Source organism: Balaenoptera borealis, assembly GCF_965194805.1.
Source record: "Balaenoptera borealis genome assembly, chromosome: 19".
Classification (NCBI taxonomy): domain Eukaryota; kingdom Metazoa; phylum Chordata; class Mammalia; order Artiodactyla; family Balaenopteridae; genus Balaenoptera; species Balaenoptera borealis.
Window position 1 is genome coordinate 55104982 of NC_138878.1, and position 15417 is coordinate 55120398.

The 15417-nt window shown below is 57.4% G+C and overlaps 1 protein-coding gene across 6 annotated transcripts in view; it reads left to right on the forward strand.

The window, feature by feature from the left end:
• The window catches only part of SIPA1L3 (signal induced proliferation associated 1 like 3), a 238199-nt gene extending 222994 nt beyond the window's left edge, over positions 1-15205 (forward strand). For 3 of the 6 annotated variants that reach the window (XM_082367251.1, XM_082367249.1, XM_082367250.1), the window contains 6 exons: positions 574-739; positions 1595-1838; positions 6553-6696; positions 9701-9836; positions 11555-11636; positions 12921-15205. In XM_082367251.1, coding sequence (XP_082223377.1) covers positions 574-739; positions 1595-1838; positions 6553-6696; positions 9701-9836; positions 11555-11636; positions 12921-13064 — 916 coding nt within the window. In that variant the 3' untranslated portion in view covers positions 13065-15205. The other 3 variants (XM_082367253.1, XM_082367254.1, XM_082367252.1) reach the window with 3 other exon arrangements.
• Positions 15206-15417: the final 212 nt, after the last annotated feature.

Here is a 15417-nt window from a genome sequence, read left to right on the forward strand (position 1 = left end):
CAGCGCCTCCCAGGCCTCACCTCCTCCCCCTCAGCTACTCATCCCCGCCACTCCGCAAACTCACCGAGCCTGTTCCCACCTCACAGCCCAACACTTGCTGTTCCCTCTGCCCTGTGTCCTCTTCTACAATACCAGGTGGATTCCTGCCTTCCTCTCTCCAAGTTTCCACTCCGATGTCATCCCCTCAGAAAAGCCAGCCTCCATCCCCAGCGATCCCTATCCATTTGCTCTTCAGAATACCTCTCTCTACCTCACATTATGGGGTCTCTGTCTTTACTCATTTATTCATTGTCAGTCTCTCTGACTGGAGTCAGCTTCACATTCACCGCTGTATCCCCCCCTCCCCCTGCCGAGAACACGCATGGCACAGGGTGGGTTCCCAGGCAACATCTGTGGGATGAGCGAGGGGAGAGAATAAACCAAGTCTCTCCTCTGTCCCACTTTCACCAGATGTTGTGGAGAAGCTGTGGTCACTCGCCCAGTGGCGGCCAGCCTTCCTGGGTCAGGACAACCTTGAGAAGCAGCTTGAGCCTCCCGAGACCCCTCTGACCTTGACCATGACCCTCATTCCAGGCAGGTGGACAGCAACACCAAAAACGTCTTTGGGCAGCCGCGGTTGAGGGCCTCCCTCCGAGACCTCCGCTCTCCCCGGAAGAACTACAAGTCCACCATCGAGGACGACCTGAAGAAACTCATCATCATGGACAACCTGGCACCCGAGCAGGAGAGAGACGCCAGAGTACGTAGAGGCTGCCCCGCCCCTGCCCCCCCACACACACACAGTCAGACAGGCTGGCGTGGGGAGGAGGACTGCCTCTGCCTGCCCACCGCCTCTGCCCGCGGCACCTGCCGGCCTGTTTGGGTGTGTGGCTCCGCAGCCAGGAGTCAGGACGTCGAGCTGGTCGGGCAGGATCACAGCGTGATCCAGCCTGGCAGGCTTGCAGGGGATTTATCCCCACCGCAGCTCACGTGACTGGACCGGCATGCTCTTACTGGCTCTCACGTCCTTCTCGTGGAGCCCAGGGTGGAAGCAGCCCCCACCACCCCCGGACCACAGGACCAGGAGTGCAGGAGCGGGGCCCAGGGTGCATTTAGGCTCTTGTGACCCAGGGGTGGGGGGAGGCCAAAACAGCAGGCGTCCTCAGTCCCTTCACACATCCCCTGCTTCTTTTCCCTCTTGTCCCTGCCGCCCTCTTGTTGGCTGCGAGCTCTCTTGTGGGGACCTGGGTGGCAGCAGTCTCTCCAGGGTTCCCTCCCACCAGCCTGAGCTCTGGGGGAAGCCAGCACTCTGTCCCGCCTGGTCCCCACCAATGACTGGCTCTCAAGCTCCAGCTCGGGTCACCCTGCCTTCCCTGACCTCACCTGGAGCTGGAGGGTGGGGTCGGCCTTCCAGAATAAGGTGGGTTGCAGAGGGGGGGGGAGGAGGAATCCCCAGGAGAAAATTGGAGTACGTTGACCAAAAAGGGAGCAGAAATGGATGCTGGTTGGGTAAAGACCGCAGATGTCCCGGACAGGAAGAAGCCTCTGAGGACGGCGACCCTGGGCCTGGCCGTGACCACGCCTGGCGTCCCGCCTCCCATCCCTGTCTTGGCAGCAGTCGCCACAGAAGAGCCTGCAGCGGACGCTGTCGGACGAGAGCCTGTGCAGCGGGCGTCGGGAGCCCAGCTTTGCCAACCCTGCCGGCCTGGAGCCGGGCCTGCCCAGCGACGTGCTCTTCACCAGCACCTGCGCCTTCCCCTCCAGCACACTGCCCGCCCGCCGCCAGCACCAGCACGCCCACCCGCCCGGCGGCCCCAGCACCATCCCTGCCACCGGCAACGGCTTCCCGGAGAAGAAATGTGAGCCCGGGCACCCAGGAGCTGGTTGGGGGTGAGGGGGTGGGAAGCAGGGGGCACGAGCACGCAGATCACCTAGAGGTCAAAGACTGGGGGTCATCAGTGTCAGAGTCAGCTGACGGAGGGAACCGAAGTGCACGGGAGCTTCAGGGGGCCCTGATGATTGAGCACCGGGTGTCACCCACAGAGCAAGGGGTTGTTGCCCAAGCATCAGGGGTCTCCTGGGGGTCACCTAGGAATGGGGGCACCCAAGGATTGGGGTCATCTGAGACCAGAGAGAGGGCGTTAGTCTCTCTAGGTGTCTCCAGACTGGAGAGCTCATCCCTAGGGTCCTGAGGATCGAGGGTTTCTATTAGCTGCCCCCCTTCCCCAGCTCCGTGTTCCAGCACCAAGCAAATCGCCTCGTGAATATTTATTTATGTAAGTGACGTCCCCCAGGCCTGCCAGCTCTTGAAGGGAAGGGGGTACAGGGGTGTGACCAGCATCAGCAAATAATTAGTGAAGGGGGCGCTGTGCACACGGCCCCCATCAAAAAGCTGTGCACTGGCTGGGGTTGGCCGTGCCTTCAGCCCACCCTGTAATCCCTTATCCACAACCCCAAAGGCTCTGAAACTGAAAGGCAAAGCAGAAGTTTGGGCCAAGTTCACTGGGCAGCAGTGCTCGACCTGCATGGATGTGAGGCTGTTTATGGTCCTTCTTTACCCCACTTGGTGTGAACGATCAGTTGCTTCGTTGAGGAAGCACTTCGTTGAGTGTTGAATGGGGGTACTGCTGACCTTTCTGGGTGTGTATGTGTATATAGCGCATCGTGCTTTATCAAATCCCAACAAATCTTGACTTCAGAGATGTGTCCGCCCCAAGGGTTTCAGCTGAGGGCCTGTGCCCTGTAGCATCTAGATGGAACCCTTTTGTACGTTGCAGGGAATGGGTTGGAGGAGGCTCTGGGACTTTTTTGAGGGGTTCTATCTCCCCCCTTAAAATTCTTCCATGGCTCCCCATTAACCTAGTATCTGGGTCCATACTCCTTGCCCTGGTGTTTTGGGGCTCCCACCATGGGGCCCCACCTCAGTCCCTCCACTTCACAGTACCCTCCCTTGGATCCTTCTGTCCCCCACTCTCTCGCCTCAAGGCATTCCACATGGCTGGTCCCTCTGCTGGCCATGCTCTTCCCCTAACCCGGTTCTTGATACCTAACTCCTGCTTCTCCTTCAGGGCTTTGCTCAGTTATTGCTCTAGAGGCCTCCCTTAAGCTCCAGCCTGGGTCATCCCTCCCATCTTAAACTCCAGGGCACCCGGCCTGCCCCTCCATTGCCTTTGTTCCACAGGTGTTTCTTGAGCACCTCCTCTGGGCGGGGCTCTGCTCTAGGCACTAGAGCACGTCAGAGCAGCCCTGCCCTTGTGGGGCTGAGCTTCATGGCAGTTCCTCTTGCTTCCCTCAGCTTCACTCTGTGTCTCCTTCATTTGCATCTTGCCTATACTGCCCTGTCCGTGCTGAAGGCAGGGCCTGGCACATAGTAGGCATTTGACACGTCGTGAGGAGAAGGCGAGAGGGGGGCCAGGGCAGGGGTAATATGCACAGAGATCACAGACCCACACAAGGCAGACAGAATGCCCCTGACTAGCTCTGCCTCATCCTTTCAGTCTCAACTAAGATGCCGCCGCCAGGACTTCCCTGGCGGTCCAGTGGTTAAGACTTCGCCTTCTAATGCAGGGGGTGTGGGTTCGATCCCTGGTTGGGGAGCTAAGATCCCACATGCCTTTGGGCCAAAAAAAAAACAAAGAAAGAAAACAGAGGCAATATTGTGACAAATTCAACAAAGACTTTAAAAATGGTCCGCATCAGGGACTTCCCTGGTAGCACAGTGATTAAGAATCCACCTGCCAGTGCAGGGGACACGGGTTCAACCCCTGGTCCAGGAAGATCCCACATGCCACGGAGCAACTAAGCCTGTGCGTCACAACTACTGAGTCTGCGCTCTAGAGCCCGCAAGCCACAACTACTGAGCCTGCGTGCCATAACTACTGAAGCCCATGTGCCTAGAGCCTGTGCTTCGCAACAAGAGAAGCCACCACAATGAGAAACCCGTGCACCGCAACGAAGAGTAGCCCCCGCTCGCTGCAACTAGAGAAAGCCCGCATGCAGCAACAAAGACCCAACACAGCCAAAAATAAATTAATTAATTTTTAAAAAAATGGCCCACATCAAAAAAAAAAAAAGATGCCGCTGCCTCCAGGGAATCCTCCTTCCCCAACCAGGCTGCCAGGCTGAGTCAGACGCCTCCTCTGGGCCCCCACAGCCCCCTGGCTTGCTCCCATCCCATCCTGCTCACTCTGCCTTACGTTTTCCCATCACAGCCCCACTCACTCCGGGCTGTCACTGTGGGAATGAGTCTGTCTCCCCTTTTGGACTGGGGGCTCCCTAAGAGCCGGGCCCAGGGTTGTCTGGGTCCCTGTGGGGACCACAGCCCAGGGCCCTCTGTCTCATGAAGCACACACATATACCTCTCTTTGCCCGTCTGACTCCCCTGTCCCCCTGAACCACAGAGAGTCCCATCTGGCCTCAGTGTGGCCGGGGGCCCTGGGCCTGTCCACCTCTCCACGCCTGCTCGAGAGCCCTTCCCAAGCCACGTCGGGGCTGAAGAGATGCCGTCAGCCCAGGCCTGGGCTTCACGGATGAAGGGCTCTCCATGCCAAGGAGCCTCTCACAGCAGCGCCCGCTGATAGCTTGCTTGGCTGTGGCAGCTGCTCCCGCAACCCTCACCCACTCAGTAGTGAGATGCTAGGAGGCTGGAGATGGAGAGCATGGAGGTCAAGGGCTCGACATCCTTCCTGCCCTCATTCATTCCCCTGTGCTTTCATTCACTGGGCAACACTTACTAGCACCACACGTCCTGAGAGCTGGATGGCTCAAGTTTGTAGCCCAGGTCCTGAAGTCACAGCTGTAACCTCTCTGTGCCTGTAAAAACGTGGGCAAAAATAGTGCCCACTTCACTGGGTTAATCCGAGAATCAAACAAGTTCTTCGTGGAAAACACTAAGCCCAATGCCTGATATGCAGTAAGCGCTGAAAAAAACCACTAGCTGTTCATGCATTTTTCTGTTAGTGTGCTGTCACCAGGAGCGAGCGTTCTAATCTGTCATCAGTCAGGTCTGTGCCTCTGGACTAGAGAGCAGGGTTAAAAGAGGATATTAACAGGGACCCTCTGAACACCAGAGCCGTGTGGGGTTGGGCTTAGAGCAGGGTCAGTGTCAGACCCCACGTGTCACACCCAAGTGCCACTACCGGCGAGCGTGAGTCTGCACGCAAGGGAGCTTCCCGCCCTGAGTGTAGGGTGCCCCTCCGCCTCACGGGGTCGTAGCGGCACCTCCCTCCCGGCTAATTGGAGGTGGGACTCTGAGATGATCCCTGTAACACCCCGCATGGTGCCCGGAGAGAGGACACGCTCGTTGGGGGGGGGACATGGCTTTTCCTGCCTCAGTCACTTCCTGACCTCTATGCTTCACTGTCATCCTCTGTCCCCTTCCCTTCAGGGGCTGTGAGGCCTCGGTGAGCTGAGGCCGAGGGCCTAAGCCCAGCACGGGGGTCTCGCTCTACCTCTGCAGCAAATGCAGCTGTTGGCGCAGTGCTTGTGCCATCTGTCACTTCCAACACCCTGAGACTCTTTCTCTGCCCGACGTGTCATACCTGAACCGACCAGGTCTCCCCACGGTGACTCTGCCACGTCTAAACGTCATCCATACGCTGAAGCGCCCCACATTGTATCTGCAGCCTGGCACTCTCTCCTCCACTCCAAAACTCACGTGGCCAGCGCCCCACAGGTGTCTGAGGCATCTCACACTCACGCCCCCAGAAACTAACTTTTGATCCCACCCCCAGCCTTCCCCATCTTGGTGCCAGCTCCAAGATCTTGAAGTCATCCTGGACCCTTCTCTTTCTCATGCCCACATCTACTCTCAGGAAATACTATTGACTCCACCTACAAAATAGACCCAGGATCCGTCCACTTGTTCCTGCAGCCCCACCTGGTCCTGTCCGCCCTCATCTCACTCCTGGACCATCGCAGGAGCCTCCCCGCTGCCTCCCTGCTCCCTGCTCCCCCCGCCCACCGTCTGTCCCCCACACGAAGCCAGAGGGACCCTCTGGACACCTGTGACGGGTCACACTCCTTCCTGCTCAGAGCCCACCTGTGGCTCCCTGTCACCCAGGGGAAAAGAGAAAGTTCTCACCATGGCCCACAGGGCCCCCCAGTCCAGCACTGTCACCTGTGACTTCACCTCCCACTGCTCTCTGCCTCTCCTGTCCCAGCCACGCGGGCCCCCTCAATGTTTCTTAAACCTCTAGGCACGTTCCTGCCTCAGGGCTTTTTCACTGGCTGTTTCAGCTGCCCAGAATGCTCTTCCTCCAGGTGCCCCCGCCCCGCCCCGCCTCCCTTCCTTCAGAGCTTTGTGCAAAGGCCATCTTCTCAGCGAGGCCTCCCCCAGCACCCTAAAATCGTACCTACGTAAACATCCAACGCTCCTACCCCCTTACCCTGCTGGATGTTTTCCCTGGCATTTATCATCTAATAAATATAGTGTACTCGTTTAATTATATGTAACAGGTATAACAGTTACATAATGTTACATAATTGTATGTGAAGTGTAACATAACGTGTTAATTTCTTTGTTTCTCCCACATCCTCACTCCCCCATCTCCCCTCTCCGCTCTCCCCACCCAGCCACCATCTCAGCCTCCGAGCTCTCACTGGCCGATGGGCGGGACCGGCCCCTGCGGCGCCTGGACCCAGGGATGATGCCGCTGCCCGACACGGCTGCTGGCCTTGAGTGGTCCAGCCTCGTAAACGCAGCCAAGGCATACGAAGGTAGGCACCTTCCACCCAGCCCCGCCAGACCCCTCCTCCCTTCTCTGTTCTGGAAGGATCCACGGAGGGTCTTGGGGCTTTGAAGGGGGACGCACTCGGGTTCCAGAATGAGGGGGAGCAGGGCTCACACCCTGCCCTGTCCCTTGGTCACCGTGCAGTCCTGGGCAAATGTCTTCATCTGTCCGCCTCCCCCAGTTACCTTGTCTCCAAAGCTGGGGTGAGACTGTACCCCACTGCCCGGAGCCGCGGGGGGAGCCTGTGGGTAAAACGTGTCAGGCACGGAACACGCGCTCAGCAGACAGGACTTGCTGTTATTATTACCGTGCAGAATTGCCATAATCCAAATTGTGCTTAGACGTACTTTGGCTGCAAGTGGCAGAAAATCCAAATTAACAATGGCTTAAACAAACAAGGTTTTATGCAGTAAAAATGCCTGGGGTGGGCAGTCGGGGGCTGGTGTGGCGCTTCCACAAACGTACTACAGCTCAAGCCCCTTCCGCGCCTGCTCTGCCATTCCTGGGGGGCCTCACCCTCACAGTCAGGCCACTAGAGCTCTGGCCATCATGTCCAGCTCTGACCAGCGGGGGAGACATCCCCTCCCTTTGAGGACATTTCCCAAAGCCTTATACTCCTCCTACACTTGCTTCCCGTTGGTCAGAGTGTCACGGCCACACCTTGTTCCAGGGCAAGCTGGGGTGTGAGGCCTCGTGCGAGGCTGAAATTTGTGATGTGTTATTACCGAGAAGGGGAAAGAAAAGCCATGAGGGACAGCTGGCAGTCTCTGCCACTTCTCTCCCGTGTGACCTTGGGCAAGCGGCTTTACCTTTCTAAGCCTCAGTTCCCTCATCTGTGAAACCCTGACAGACAAGAACATATTCTTCTGGCTCATTTTTCATCTTTTAGGCCACAGCTTTGCTGTCCCTCCTCCAGGAAGCCTTCCCTGATATCCCTTAGTCTGGATCAGGCACCTCCTCTGGGCTCCTATAGCCCTGACCCCTCTGCCTGTGCCCTGGCTTTCTAATGATGGCAAGACCCGGGGCTGTCTCAGTCACCACTGGGTGCCCAGCACGGGTCTGGCACGGAGCAGGATCTGTTAAACCAGACCCATACGATACACATCCTTCTTATTTCCATGTGTGAGCCAGCCCACATCTGACAGGTGGCCCTGGAGGAAGCTCCTCCCTCTTTGCTTCCATTCATTGCTTCCATCCTGTCCTGCAGCCTCTCCCCAAGCCACGGGATGAAGGCAGTCAGGCCTGTGGGGTGGGGAGGGCATGGTAGGAGGGAGAGCGACAGAGGATACAAGGCCCGGCCTCAGGGGTACCGCGGCCTTACGCTCCAGAACCAGTGGGGAGTGGCTGCCAGGCGGTGGCCCAGCGCTGCCGTCCAGAGGCCCGATGAGCTCGGGGGTGGGGGGCACTTCCCGAAGGAGGTGACTCTGTGCCACAGTGACGTTACGGAGCATCTCCTCAGCCAGCACGTTACCACTTCACAAACATCATCTCTTCACAAACATCATCTCTTCCGCTCTTCAGCCTGAGGGATGTATTCGGATCCCGTTTACAGATGAGGCGACTGAGGCTCGGCTGCCACAGTCACCGGGCCAGATTGTACACTTCTCAGCATGCGCCAGTGGGTCGTATGTTGGTTAAACCACAATAAGCCGTTTTTTAAAAAGTAAAGGAGAGGAGTGATCAGGGGAATAAAAAAACCAAAGAGAGTGCAAGGGAGGGAACCAGAGTATGTTGAAAAGTGTTGAAACTGGCGATGGGTTCATGAGGACCCGTGATGCTCTCTTCTCTGCTTTGGGGCCTGTTTGAAACTGTTTATAGAAAAGTATTTTCGAAGAGAAGAAATATTGTATCCAAGATAGAAAACCACAGCTATAAAGGATGTTATTTAGAGAATTGGAGAAATTTCAAGATGACTATCTATTAGACAGTAATACCATATAAATGTTAAATTTCCTGAGTACGATGTTGTTTCATGATTATATAGGAGCATGTCTTTACTTTTTGGAGATGGGTAGTAAAGTACACAGAGATGAAGTACCAGGATGTTGGCAATTTACTCTCACATGGTTGGGGAATAAAATACACACACACACACACACACACACACACACACACGCAGAAAATAAGTGTGGCAAACCGTTAACAGTGGGTGGGTCTTGCGGAAGGGTATTTGGGTTTTCACTGCACTGTTCTTTGAGCACAGAGATATAAAGAGCACAGAGATGTAAAGGAGCCCGCCTTTGCCAGGTAGCGGTGCCCTCTCCCCACAGGGCAACACGCACCCCCTCCTCTAGTTGTTCACTCCCCACACATTCCATTGTCTGGCTGTCCTAGGGCTCACTCAGCCAGCTGCTTTTTGGATGCAACAGGACTGTCGCCAGTTCTTGCCATTGTAGAAGGATCACCTAATGGTCCCATCTGAAAATGCAGGCGCTCGGGCCCCTCCCCCAGAGCCAGTCACGTGTCTGGGGTGGGACCCGGGAATCTTTGCTTTAATGGGCAGAGATTTTTTTCTCTCTTCCGTATCCATGATATTCTCTGTTGCGCTTTCCTTTTTGCTTTTGAAGTTTCACATTCTCAGAACTAGGATGATGAATCCCCACGTCCTCATCACACGGCGTCAACCCCATCCACTTCTGGCCATTTTTTCCCCTACCATTTATTTATTGACGAAACCAGGTTGCTTCTGCCCGATTTGGGTGGTCACTTCCCCACGCCGCAACTTAATTTCTTTCTCTATCCCTTGTATTTTGCATAAACTGGTCATCGGGTCTGGCGGCTTGCTCAGAAGCAGGACGGGTTATTGTTGTTTGTGTCCTGATTTGGTTTGGTATTTTGGCAAGAATCCATCCTAAATGCCTGTGTGATCTCACCGGGGTGTGATTGGCAATGTCCTGGAGTTTCCAGGGAGGGGTTGGTCATTGGGGGGAGGGGGTGGTGTGAGGAGGAGCCGGGAGCCCTGCCGACCACCGCCCCCCTCTCCCCGGCAGTGCAAAGAGCCGTCTCGCTCTTCTCTCTCAACGACCCAGCTCTGAGCCCGGACATCCCGCCAGCGCACAGTCCTGTCCACAGCCACCTGAGCCTGGAGAGGGGGCCCCCGACCCCCAGGACTACCCCTACCATGAGGTGAGGTTCCCTTCCCCCACGCTGGGTGAGAGGCCCCCTTGGCAGTAGCTGGGGGAGCAACCGCCCCTCTCACCTGACAGACTTCGGACTAATCCACGTGCTGGGGCCCAGCAGGGACCAAGTCGGGGTCAGCCCTGTGATCAGCCCTCAGGATTGTTTCACTGCCAACTTGGAAAATCGCTAAGTAGTGCCCCGCAGTCTCCCCCCCCCCCGCCCGCGGGCCTCTCGTCTGCCCCCTCTGTCTGCCCGCTCCCGGCCTTCAGCCTCCCGTCTGTCTGCCCCCGGGTCTCCTCCTCTGCAGGTTCCTAAATTATGCACATCTTCCCCTGACATTTACCTCTCACTCTTCCCCGGCAGGCCCCGTGCTGGGCTGTCTGGGGACACAGTGGTGATGGAGGCCCAAGCCCTGCCCTCACGAGGCTTCCGGGGGAGGGAGGAGGACGGGGAGGCGGGCATCTCACATGTGTCATCTCACATGTAGTGCAGCAGATTCAACTGCACCAGCTTGGCAGAAAATAGAACTACAAAGAGGGGGAGAGGATGGAAATGGCATGTTTGCATGTCCGTGGATTTCAGTAGTGCATTTCACACTCATCTGCACACCTCACCGTGCAGGGTTCTGTATACAACAGTCGTGCACTGTACTTGATGGGCAGTTCAAGCGATTTTCGAGGGTGGTTTTGACTCTCCTTGTTTTTTGCTTCACACAGTGGCTTTAGAACTCAACCTCCACCAAAGACTGGCCCCAGTATAATAGCAGAGCTGGGTGGTTACAGATGGGGCAGCGCGGCAGGGGTAGGAGCAGGGTGGGTGTGGAAATGGCGGGACCTCCGGGCACGCTCCCAGACGCCTTTTGCCCTGAACTGATGACCTCCCTCCACCTGCCTCCTGTCTCCCCTTGTGGCTGCAGCTCCCCAAGATGCAGCACCAGCAGGGAGGAAAGGGTGGGAGAGGCGGGAGGGCCGAGTCCTCTCCCCTTCTTAGGCGGAGACCCCCCCGTCTCCCTCTCGTCTGCTGCGGCCCACGCGCCCCCCCGGCCCCGGCACCCCTACCGGGTGTGTGCGTTCCCACAGCGCCCAGCAGAGCCTTCTCGGCTGCCCGCCCTCCTCTGCAGGGGCCAGGTGGGCCCAGGCCTGGGGAATCTGCACAGAGGGGGAGCCACAGGCTGGGGTCCTGGGTGCAGAGTCCCCGCCTGAGCCTGGGTTTCCCCTCTGTCCAGTGGGGAAACCACCGTCCGCCCTGTTAGGTGAGACCTCATGCAGTACAGGGTGGGCTCTCTGTAACGGGGGCTGTTATTGTCCGTACCGTTACTGATCCTGTCCACCAGGCAGGCTCTCCCGTCCGTTTGCCCACTTACATGCCCCGTGTGCCGGAGCGATGCTCGGGCCTGCCGGGGGCTCGGTGGATGGGCGTGGGGGGGGTGTTCTTCGTACTGTGCCGCCTGAGGTGGTCATACGTGGGGGGAGTCTCTCCCAAAAGCACACGCACGGTCCATCCTCGGGCGGAATGCACACACGGCAGGCCTGGTGCTCCCACGACCCGCATCCACATCCACAGACGTGCCCTCGCCAGGTGGAGCGTGGCCTTCTCCTCCAGGCATCCCTTGGGACTCCAGCAAGAAAAGGGCTCCCCAGAGCCTCAGGGACAAGAGGGAGCCTGTATCCCGGGCTCCTCCCAGCTGTGGGCCTAGAGCCTGACCCCGCCCCCTGCCTTTCCAGTGAGGGGCCACCGCTGGATCTGACGGGCAAGGTGTACCAACTGGAGGTGATGCTGAAACAGCTGCACACGGACCTCCAGAAGGTAAGGCTGCCAAGCAGGCGCTTCACGTGGCCCGCACCTCCCCACTGCACTTCCCGGCCCCCCGGAGGGTGGCGGGGGACAGCGAGGCTGAGGCACCCGTCCCCACCCACACCCCATCTCTTCTGGGGGAGGCCACCCAGCTTTGAATGTAGTCATGAGCGAAGAGTAAAAAGTGACAGTAGGGAAGACTGGTAAAGCACACAGAGAAACCCTCATACCCTCTTGGAGGGAGAATAAATTGGCCCAGCCTTTTTGGAGGGCAATCGGACAATATTTGTCAAAACTGTAATTGCGTACCTTGTCGACCCAGCAGTTTCACTGTGGGAACTTGTCCAACAGAATTTCAGGCACGGGCAGAAAGAAACCCATGAGCAAGGATGTTCGCTGCTGCACCGCTGGTGATGAAAAATTGGAGCCAGTGCAGCTGTCCGTCAACAGGAGACTGGTTATATAAATGACAGGACACCCGTGCAGCGGAATGTTCTGCAGCCAATTAAAGTAGTAACAGAAATCTATATATTTACTAACATACAAAAGAAGTCCGGTAACTCAAGCAGAAAATTAAGCAAGTTGCAAAACCGTTTCCTAGAACATCGTCATACTTAACAAATGTTTAACAGCTATGGATCAGAGGGGTATCTAGAAGGCGACATTCCAGATTGTTCCTTGTACTTATCTCCAGGGTGTGGAAGAGTGAGGGGAAATAAGAGTGGAAGAGACTTTCACTTGCCGTTTTATATATGTTTGGGTAAAAAGCCAAAAGGTGGCCGAGTAGAACATGGGAGTCTCAAGCACAGGAGTCATAGGGGCACAGGTTCAAATCCCACCCCACCACTTAATGCTGTGTGACCTTGCACAAGTCACTGCCTGAGCATGTTACACTGTCCTGGAAGGGCGGCCCTGCATCCCCATCCCAGCCCCCTACTTGCTGTGTGAGGTCTGGTCTCCTCTTCCAGGAAAATGGGGGTAACAACAGTCCCCAACCCTTGGGTGGCTGTGAGGGTGGAATGAGGTGCTCCTAATTACGGTGACGTTTGTCAGTTACTGCACGTCAGGCTGTGTTCTAAGAGCTCAACATATGTGACCTCAGGGAGACCTCTCAACTGCCCCTTTCAGAGCGGAGGAAACTGGGGCCCAGACTTGCCCGAGGTTGCTCAGCTGTTGAGAAGCAGAGCTGGGGTTTGAACCCTGGCAGCCTGGCTCTAAACCACGGCCTAGCAGGGCTCGCAGGCCCCGGGGAGCCGTTCAAGGTGCGCCCGCTGACGGCAGCCCCCGCCCCCGCAGGAGAAGCAGGACAAGGCCGTGCTGCAGTCGGAGGTGGCCAGCCTGAGGCAGAACAACCAGCGGTTGCAGGAGGAGTCCCAGGCCGCCAGCGAGCAGCTACGCAAGTTCGCCGAGATCTTCTGCAGGGAAAAGAAGGAACTCTGAGGTGGAGAGGCGGCCACCTCCACCCCTCCGCCTGGGCAGACCTGGGGCTCCTGCTCTCCTGTCCTTCAGCCCGGCTTCTGGCTGCAGGCGTGACCGAGCTATGCAGCCAGGGCCCCCCCGCCCTCCCGTGGACACGGACACTCGGGGTGGCAGTGGGACCTGAGGGAGGCCTCACCGGGCTGTGAGCTGGGGTCCGCTCCTGGCCCTCGAGCCCCAGAGGGTGACGTGGTCTCCGGCCTCCCTCTGAGCCGCCACCTGAGGTTCCTGGGGGCTGGGCCACGCCCACACTGCCCTCAGGGTCCCATCGTGCCATCCGCATCCAGCCTCTTCCTAGGACCAAGCCATTAGAAGCTGTAGGAAGGGGGTGGAGGGCAGGAGTGAGTCTCCAAACCCCACAGCTCCAGGAATCCCCAGACCGGGTTTCTTCACCACGTACAGCAGCGTCTGGGCTTATGGGGCCAAGACCCCTGCCTGAGAAATCACGGTGGGAAACCAGCCCGCTCTCCCTCACGCCCGGAGAGGTGCGGGCCGGCGTGGAAGCAGGCCAGGGCTCTTGGTTCCTGGTGCACTGGCTCCAGAAAGCATGGACATTGCCCCCTCCCTACCCTGTCCTCCAAAAAGCAACCAGGAGCACTTTCTTAGAGTTTGACTTATTTTCTTGGGGGGTCCCAGGGTGGAGCGAGGAAACCCCAGCATCCAGAGTTAACTTCTTTGAGGGGGAAGGTATTTGCACGCTCGGGACCATTTCTCCAGTCTTTGTCTACCAGTCCCTTGACTGCCAGAGGCCACGGCACCTGGGCCCCTCCGCCTGCGAGCTGCTGACCCGGCCAGGCCCAGCGGCGGAGCCGGCACGGCCCACCCCTCCTCCTCCCCGGCTCCATCAGCCCCGGCCCCTCCCGGGCACCAGGAGGGACTCCACGGAGCCGTCAGGTCCGGGCCGGAGGGAGGCAGCCTCCCTCTCCTCTCCGCTTTTGTTTCCCTTTGCAAAGCCCCTCGGCCCATCCCGTAGGCCCCGCAGTAGCAGCAGCAACGTCGGACACCGACACCGTCACTGTGCTCCCCGGGGAGCGCCTTGCTGTGCGAACCCCACAAGACGCTGGTTCTCTCAAGGCAACAAGGGGCAGCTTGCCAGGCAGCGAAGCCGGTGTGGTACTACGCTGTTCACCCAGGAAACAGTTTCTTTTTCTCCTTTAAAAACAAACAAACAAAAAAAAATATATATATATATTTATTTTTTCATGTGGAGTTGCGCCAGAACAAGTCTGTACGGCCACAGTCTGTGGATTCCCCCAACCTCAAGCTGAGGATCGAGGCGCGTCCCCCGTGGGCTGGGGACGGAGGCAGGGTGGGCAGACAGGCCGGGGGGCCCAGCTGAGAGCAGCACGCTCCGGCCGGGGGCCAGCACCCGGAGGGCCAGCCCCGTCCGGAGACCCCGCCGCCTCCTCTCTGGGGCCAGAAACCTCAGGGAAGGAGGCTCTGGGGACCGACCACACGGGACACGGACGTTGAAGGAGCAAGAGAAAAGGACCCTCGTCGCGCCTCCCTGCCATCACCCTCTGGCGGCACTGCAGCCCCGCGAGAAAGGCCCTCAGGTCTGCCATCTCCTCTCCCTCACCTGTGGTTTGCGAGGGGGGCCTGCCGGGTCCTCAGCCCTGGCCAACTACTGTGATGTCTCTGCCCCTCTTCCCGGGTCCCTTTTGGGAAGGGTTCTCCAGGACCACTTAACCACCCCACACCCTTTCCTCAGACCTTAACCTGGGGCTCACCCCTCCCCCACCCGTTTCTGTTTGTTTGTTTGTTTTTTTAAGTTGTCTCCTCATATCTTCAGATCATTTGAATCATTTTGGGGACCTAATCATGTACATCGACAAGTGTAAATTATGATTTTGGGTTTTGTTGTCTGTTATTTCTAAAGGATCTCTGCAAAGCACATCTATTTAATTTGAGTTTGGTGTTCTATCTGATGGCTGAAGATAGCAGCAGGGTTTTCTTCTTTTTTTTTTTTTTTCATATGTTGATTTGTTTCATTTGGATTTTTTTATTCTTTATTATCTCCCCCCACCCCCCAGCCCCATCCCCGTCTTGAGATTTTCTGGCATGTTTCTGGAGGTTTTAAAGGAAATAAATGTTTCATAGAAGTGGCCTGTGTGTTCGCTAGCTGAGCAGCTGCCTGGACTCCCCGAGAAGCGGGTGTGATCCAGCGTCAGCCCCCTCCCCCTGTCCCCCTCGTCCCAAACGCCGTCACCCCCGATGCACGCACACACCCCTGAGAACCAGGGGGCACCGTTCTCTTTTTCTTGAAACCCAAGTGACAGAAATCCAACACTCAGAATGTAAGAAATTTAGTGAGAGC